Raw genomic sequence first — 8,942 nt, 5'->3', positions numbered from 1 at the left:
CTCGTCTTGTCATGCTGATCAAGAATATATATACTTTGTGGGGTCTGCCACGCCTCCTTCTGCCTGTTACATTTTTCAGCTTGCGCAAACCTAATATACTCTTGTACATTTCATGTACAGAGTATAAAAAGTAAGAAAACGAAAGCAACAACAATGTAGTACAGCAAGCCGACGAAAGTACCGACTACGACACAAAGCAAGATAATGAAACAAACAATGACAACATGTTTAGCGAACAAATTCTGAGTAATTACCATAGCCAAACACCGTTAAGTAAATACAATGATAAGAGTGACATCGTCATAGTAAACGAAAAAGACACAAACGAAAATGATCAAAGCAACGATAGTAAGACCAGGGATGACAAAGAAAATAAGTTTTCCAACACAGAAACACCGAAACGAGATAATACGGAAACTACAACAAGCAACAACAAAAATAACATTGTAAAAGCGAAATCTGAAAAAGAGGATTTAATGCTAAGGGAGATAGAGGTATTGAAACGAGAACTACAAGCCACAATGCGCGAAAACGAAATATTACAATTATTGATCAACAACAGTGCAGTTCCAGCATCCTGCAAAAGCATTCCGCTTACACAACTCAAGGAATTAGTGTCTGAATTTGATCCAATGGGAGGTGACACAGACATTCAATTGTTCAAGCATTGTTCGGTACGATCTATGTACAATTTGGACGAAAACAACGTACGTGAACTCATCGCCAACCGTCTCAAAGGCAAAGACGTAAAATGGTTACAAAGCCGAAACGATTTGTTGACAATCCCAATCAACGAATTGCTCAATGAGATGGAAACTGTTTTTCAAAACAGGGAAAGTCTCCTTTCACTTAAACGTAAGTTTGAAAAGAAGACCTGGCAACTTAATGAGTCTTTCCAAGAATATTTTTACGAAAAATTAATATTATCAACTAAATTAAACGTCGACAAAATTGAGTTACTCGAGCATATAATTGATGGCATTCCAAACTATAATCTACGTACTCAAGCCCGTATGCAACGTTTTAAAAATACAACGGAACTACTTGATGCTTTCAAAAGCATACAATTGAAACCAGATTACACACACAAGATGGATAACAAGCAGAATATCGAGCCTTCAGCCAACGCAAATAGTCGTCAAATGGTCGTCAAATGCTTCAACTGTAACTCCAAAGGACATATGGCCCCTGAATGTCGCAAGCCAAAAAGAACACCTGGAGCGTGTTTCGTTTGCAACGAAATGGGCCACATTTCAATAAACTGTAGCAAACGCAACGACTTCGAACTACGAGAAAATATGAAAACCAACAACCAGTATGTAAGACTTATAGAGTACTTATTTATTAACAATACTAATGACATCATTAAACACCCTTTAGAAACACTAATTGACACTGGAAGCCCTGTCAGTTTAATATGTGAGGAGAATGTACCCAAGAAACTTATTGAAGACTATTCTTTTGTTCAAAATTATTACGGAATAAATAAAAGTAAACTTATAATCATTGGAGTAATAAAATGTAAAATCAAATTTGAAGATTTAGAATATAATAAAGAACTCTTTGTTGTTCCCAATGAAACAATGCAATATTAAGCTATATTGGGAACTGATTTTCTAGAAAAAGAAGGATTTGTATTAGTAAAAGAAGACCAAATATTTAGAAGGGTAAGCATAGGAAATCAAACTAAATATGATCAAAATGATAATTCAACAAAAGTAGCCGAAACGATAGAGCACAAAATAAATCAAAACAAAGCGAATAAATATATCGGTTTTTATGATAAACAAACAGAAAGGGCTATAGAAAAATGTGTAACAGAAGAAATGCGATCTGCTCAAGAAAAGCTCACAGCAATAGAAGAATGTAATAATTTAATGGCTATTGATATAAATAGCGATGAAAATTACCCATTGATTAACAACACTAACATACATATAAACGACAAGACAAAATTACAACAAATATTTGTTCAAAATTATTTAAAAAGTATCCGTCCTGAAAATCCAGCTACCAAATGTCAATTAAAATTAAATCTAAACAATGTAAAGCCTTTTCAGTTCAAACCTAGACGCTTATCATACAACGAAAAAGAACAAGTGCAACAAATTATAGACGAGCTATTAGAAAAGAAAATTATAAGGCCAAGTCATTCTGAATATGCGTCACCGGTTGTACTAGTAAAAAAAAAGAGTGGAGACATTCGGTTATGTGTAGATTATAGGACGCTTAACAAAGTTACACCCAAAGATAATTACCTACTGACACTAATCGAGGATCTTATTGATAAACTAGCAAACAAAGAAATTTTTACATTGTTAGACTTAAAGAGCGCATTCCACCAGATAGATGTTCATTAAGATTCAGTTAAGTACACATCCTTCGTGACTCCGTTAGGCCAGTTTGAATACTCCAAAATGCCCTATGGCCTAAGAAATGCGTCAGCAACATTCCAGCGATTTGTCAACTATGTATTCGATGATATGATTAGACTAGGAAAAGTTGTCATATACTTAGATGACATCATGATTGCGTCGAAATCAGTTGAAGAACATCTAAGTACGCTAACGGAAGTATTTAAAAAAAAAAATTAACATTAAATATATTAGAGTTGCGACTAGACAAATGTAAATTTATGGAAGATAAATGGGAATATTTAGGCTATATAATCTCGAAAGAAGGAATACAGCCAGATAAGAAAAATATTGAAGCCATAACTAATTTTCCAATTCCTAAAAACTCCAAAGAAATCCATAGCTTCCTAGGGCTCTGTTCCTATTTTAGAAAATTTATCAAAGAATTCTCTATACAGGCCAAACCACTGTATAACCTTATTAAAAAGAATTCCAAATTTCAATTCAATGAAGAAGAAATACAATGTTTTGAAAAACTTAAGCAAAAACAAGTATGAAAGCTAAAGTCGGGTGTCCCGACTTTGAAATACTCTGTACATATGTTTACAATAATTATAGAAAATAAAAAAAAAAATAAAAAAAAAATTGGATCGATTTTACCTCTCTCGGTATTCTAACTCACGTAAAGGGTGTACTTGTATAATTGCACATTTACATAGCAATTGCGTCTGTGTGAGTGTAAGAATGCCTATGCGCATCAATTCGTGTCTGTGTAAGCATGTTAGCAGTCAACCAAAGCACCAGCATCAACAACAGCCGCGGGCAGCGCTTGAGCAGCGCTGCAGCAGGAAATATATTTATGGCTATAACTTCTTGGTAAATCGGTCAATCATAGTTAAACTTGGCATACGGACACATAATAACTAACTGGGGGTATTTGCAAAATTTTAGTTCGAAATTCCAAGAATTACAGGAGTTAGAGAAAATCGCATTTGCGGGGGAGAGGGAGGGAAATTCCAAAATATACATTTTCTGCGTATTCACATAAGGCATCTTAAACTAAAATTTGGTGTTCCTAGGTCTTATAGTCTCCGAGATATAGGCGATTATACGAATGGAAAATCGGGAAAACCCCCATAGGGGGGAAGTGGGGGGGAAAATCAAAAAAATAAAACAAACTCGTATAGAATACACACACACGCATCTTTGTGCAAAATTTGGTGTCTCTATCTCTTATAGTCTCTGAGATCCAGGTGTTCATACGGACGGACAGACAGGGCTAGATCGACTCGTCTTGTCACGCTGATCAAGAATATATATACTTTGTGGGGTCTGCCACGCCTCCTTCTGCCTGTTACATTTTTCAGCTCCCGCAAACCTAATATACTCTTGTACATTTCATGTACAGAGTATAAAAAGAGAAAAAAAAACCAGAAGCAATCCCAAGGTGAGCAGAAAAAGCAAATATATATAGATTATGCGAATATGCAAATATATATATATATAACTCGGAAAATGTACATACCATATGGCAAAAGATTTTAATCGGTCGATCGTGTAGGGATTGGCGACAGCAGCACCACCATCAGAATAAGGGGCAGCAGCAAAGCACCGCCAACGACAGGGGCTCCACCATCGGTAGTAGCGATAGCGGCACCGCCATATGCGGCACAACGCCACCACAGCCAGCCGCCACAGCTGCGCCAGCACCGTCAACGGCCGTATCGGGAACACCATCAGCAGCGCAACAGCAGCGCCATCAATAGCTGCATCGTAGCAGGAGCAACAGCAGCCACGTCAGTCTGCGCCATCCGCAGCGGGGGAAGAATCAGCCGGTGAGTCCGTTCCTTGGCCACGAGCCGTGCCGGTTGTTCGCGTCTGAGCTGCAACAAGGCAGAGACCCCATGCGCCTGTCGTCCATGTGTTGTTTGTTGTGAGCTGTATAAAATAAAAAAATTTATACTTACATTTACATTGTACAAAGTTTGCCAATTGCAGTAGCGTGTTTCGTTTTTTTTTTGAACTTAAATAAATACATAAATATACGCAGTATAGGACCATATATAGGTTTATTGCGCCCACGACCGTCGAGAGCTCTCCGTAAGGTTTTTGGGGTAGTGTAGCTTATTTATTCCCCGACTACCCGCCCCTGTTTACATTTATTATATTCATATATATACGTACATATATTTACATTTTTTTTTTTTTTATTTATTTTACGCACAAACTAACCGAATTGGCTGTTGGCAAGCCTTTTTGTTGTTTTTTTGCGTTGATTCATTTTCATTTTTTTGTATTAATTTATATTTTGTTTCACGCCTGTTAAAATCACGTATAAACGCCTATTTATTAATGTTGCACTCAAACACATTAAAACATATGTTTGTAACTCGATTTGAATGTTAATTTTAATGGTCGCACCGTTTATGAAGCATTAAAGCAGCATCAGTAGGGGCGGGAGACTCACCTTTGTCATGGAATAGCCCAAGCACGGCCCAATGATAGGGTATCCAATAAAAATGTTGCCTTTGGATACAGGCAGGGTGGGTACGCCTGGGATATCAACAGCTAAAATCCCATACAGTTGTCCGATGCCACAATTCCTGTCCGTCCGCACGTATGTAATCTCCTTATACAGTCATCCGTATTCGTACGGATAGCTTGAGGGAATTACCCGTTTATGTGTTTTTTTGTTGTTGCATTACGTTTCGTTTATTTTATGTTAGTTATTTTTGGTTTGTTTACGTTTGAATTCGGTTGTGTATATTGCGCGTCGAATTTATTGTAGTGATGGCATTTTGGTTAAAATCGATGGAGGAATCGTGTTATCGGTTATTGTGCGACTCACGCGGGCATAGGGTTGGAACCACACACCCAAGGAGAATTCCGATGAGCCAGCCGGCGTTGCCCAAGGGAAAAGCGTAGTCGTAACATGTATGTACATATCAGCGTTGCCGAACGCTCCAATTTTGGTCCCGATTTATAAATCAAAATTAAATGTCCCGCGTCGGACTTTTCGGGGATAACTCGAGCGTGCATACAACGTGCTGAGGAAGCACACAGTTAAGTCAGGACTGGCAGTCCGCCCGGTGCGTAACGAAGATACATCTATATATATAAAACAGTTTGTCCTGACTGACTGACTGACTGATTGGTGATCAACGCACAGCCCAAACGGTAAAGGCTAGGAAGCTGAAATTTGGACTCAAGTATCCTTCAATAGTCTAGGTACCCACTAAGAAGGATAACTCGAGCTCCAAAGGGAGGAAAACAGGCTCCAACTTTTGTATGAAAAATCTACAGTTTGATTAACTTCAAACAATTTCAAGAAAAACTGTATACTTGGTTTTTTGATATTTTTTTGGGGCCTAAAATATGGGAGTTTTCCTGTAAAAAAAATGTTGGGACACAAAAGCAAACCGCGTCAACAGCCCACAGCCCACACGGTAAAAGCTAGGATGCTGAAATTTGGGCTCAAGTATCCTATCATGGTGTAGATGCGCACTAAGAAGGAATTTTGGAAAATTCGAGCTCCAAAGGGTTAAAACGAGCTCCAAAGTTTGTTTGAAAATACCGCATTTTTTAGCCGATCGACATAAAACTTGGTTTCTGAAATCAATAAAAGAATACAAAGAAAACTGCATACTTAGATTCGAAATTTGTGTTTGAGCTTGAATTATTGGGGTTTTAATATTTATTCACTATTTCAAATGAAAAGTTTGTGTTATAAATTTAGTCCGATCGATTCAAAATTTGGGTAATGTAATCTACGTAACTAAATCTACAATTTTGCATTCAAGGATTTTCAAAATATGCATTTTACAAAAGCAGGCACAACAAACAATACAAAATATCAAACAGTTGGGGACAACTAAGTATACATACACACACATACAAACAGCTGTTCGTGTAGTTGCGTGCAAGCGATTGAAGTAGCCAAGGCAACATGTGAGACACTAATGTGTGAATGTCCATAGATACATATGTATGTGCACATCTATGTATGTACATATGTATCTACATATGCATGTATGTACATTCGTCTTGCACTGACAGAGCAAGAAATGTTAATTAATTGAAAATTATATAACATTTTTAAAAGTAATTTTTTCTTTGTTTGGCATTTGGCATTAGGGTTTTCATTAATAACTTTATGCAGCAACAACAAATATCAAATAGTTGGGGACATCACATACACACACTCACACACACAACAAGCAACAGTTCGTGTCTATGTGTTCTCTACGTACGGTTGAAAAAGTAAAGAGAAACATACATATGTATGTATGTATGTATGCCTGTGTATGAATATAGAATGTATGTACATTCGTATTAATGTATACATTGGGCAATCGAACACAGTTGTTTGATTGTAAAAAAAATAATGCTCTAAAAACAACAACAACTGCAAGTCATTGGCTCGCTCTTCTTCTTTCGTTTTGACCATTTAATGTTAATTGCAAAGGCAAAACGCCAAAAGTTTACAGTTACCGTCGCTAGGCAACGACTGCGTAAGCGATAGTAAAGCAGAAACCGAATAACGGAGCTACGCATATTCTGCTTGGCATTGCGGGCAGATGTATGTATGTATATGATTTGTTCTTATTGATCTCAATAAATAATTAGATTTTATTATTTAAATATTCTGCTTATTGTATTCAAACTTCGATATTTTGATGGTATCGGTGGCTTCAACTATCGAAAGTTTTACTCTAGCAAATTGAGATGAAAATTGTCAGTGCTTTTTGATCTTGGCTCATCGCTGCACGGCATTGACACGAGTGTCGTGTTTCATATTCCGAGCTTGTGCGTGACCGTATTGACTCAATATGGCACGAAAAGACTCAAATGTGAATTTAAAATTAGGATATACCCTTATAATTATTCCCCTTTTTTGCACATAGTCTATCTTTAAACGTTGCGTTATCTCTATATATAAAACAGTTTGTCCTGACTAATTGGTGATCAACGCACAGCCCAAACGGTAAAAGATGAAATTTGGATTCAAGTATCCTTTCATAGTATCCATCATAGTGTAGGAGCACACTAAGAAAGGCTTTTGGAAAATTCGAGCTCCAAAGGGGGGAAAACGAGCTTTAAAAAATATTAGTTATAGTGGTCATGTTCGTTTAACGAAATAGTTTGGCAAGACCAAAAATGTAACGGACTACTGAACAATTTTTTGTCAAGAACAGAAAATGTTCATTTAAATACCTTAAATGCCTTCCTACTGGTAACTTATAAGGTGAAAACATATGGGTAGGTTATGCACACACAAAATAAATACAATTGGAAACATTATATTGAGCCGGCTTAAGACGGGCAATACCTGCTAGTATGTACATATGTATGCATGTACGTATAACCATACATAGTACTTATTGTACTAAATTTTCTTTTTGGAAAATGAACTCTTTAAAAAACTTTAGAGAGCGTCGAAACAAGAATATCATATAGAAAATAAACTTTTAATTATGAGCACATTTTACTTAGCCCAGCAAAGACGGGCAAGACGTGCTATTACTTTATATTTATAATCACAAAACTAAACACGACACTACTGGACAAACCCCCCCTGAGATATTTCTTTATGTTGGACAACCGACCTTAGATACACAACACAACAAGGAAATCAAAATTAGCAAAATAAACAAAAACATAAAAGAATACGAAGTTGATACTAGATATAGAAAGGAACCATTACAAAAAGGCAAATTGGAAAAGCCATTTAAACTAACCAAGAATGTCGAACAAACTGACGACGACCATTACAAAATTACTAATAGAAACAGAGAAACACACTACTACAAGACCCAATTCAAGAAACAAAAAAGAATAATCAAATTCCTATCCTACAAATTATGCCAAACTCAAATGATTCAGATCAATAACATCGATACTGACCATGGATACCTCCTATTTTCCGACAAACCAATAAAAATCCCGTCAGAATACGAACATCATTGTCTTCGCATCAATCTTACTGATATAGACAACCTAGCCCATTATTTCAACACTAAAGTAACTAACTACACTAATATCCCACAAATTAAACTCTTACATAATAAAATGCTGAGGGAACTTAATGGTATAACCATACACCAGACAAATAGACAGAAACGAGGCCTGTTTAATATAGTAGGATCCGCGTTCAATCAGCTTACATGAAATAGACGACGTGATTCAGTTGATCAATAATAAAGAATTTGAGGATAAACATAGTAACAGAGAACAGCTATTATACGAACTGATCCAATTTACCGAATACATAGAAGATATTGAAATGGGAATGCAACTTTCTCGATTGGGACTATTCAATTCAAAATTACTTAATTACGACAAGTTAGAAAACGTAGACAGTAGTAACATATTGCTAACCAAAACATCATCCTGGATTAGCACTAATCAAATACTTATCATATCACACATCCGTATTAAACAAAAAACTGTTCATACCATTAATATGATACCTTACCCGGATAGTAATGGTTATCAGCTTGATCATTTAGAAAAAGACACTTATTTTGAAGAACAAAACAAAAAATATTATAAAAAGAACTAACCCGATATGTAATTTCGTCCCTACAA

At 36.3% G+C, this 8,942-nt stretch overlaps 1 protein-coding gene across 1 annotated transcript; it reads left to right on the top strand.

Annotated features, from left to right (window-relative positions):
• The first annotated feature begins 734 nt into the window (after positions 1–734).
• On the top strand, positions 735–1,608 carry LOC115628789. Its single transcript, XM_030525004.1, has 2 exons — positions 735–1,315; positions 1,381–1,608. Exons 1-2 carry the CDS (start codon positions 810–812, stop codon positions 1,391–1,393), a joined length of 519 nt encoding a protein of 172 aa, XP_030380864.1. The 5' UTR covers positions 735–809; the 3' UTR covers positions 1,394–1,608.
• The last annotated feature ends 7,334 nt before the right edge of the window (positions 1,609–8,942 follow it).

Source organism: Scaptodrosophila lebanonensis, unplaced genomic scaffold, assembly GCF_003285725.1.
Source record: "Scaptodrosophila lebanonensis strain 11010-0011.00,11010-0021.00 unplaced genomic scaffold, SlebRS2 tig00000126-arrow-arrow-pilon, whole genome shotgun sequence".
Lineage (NCBI taxonomy): Eukaryota > Metazoa > Arthropoda > Insecta > Diptera > Drosophilidae > Scaptodrosophila > Scaptodrosophila lebanonensis.
The sequence above is the reverse complement of the archived record's forward strand: the minus strand, read 5'-3'. Positions and strand labels throughout refer to the sequence as shown.

What these genes read in the sequence shown, in the direction of transcription:
- LOC115628789 (XM_030525004.1), top strand. Translation starts at nt 810, where the DNA reads ATGGAAACTGTTTTTCAAAACAGGGAAAGTCTCCTTTCACTTAAACGT.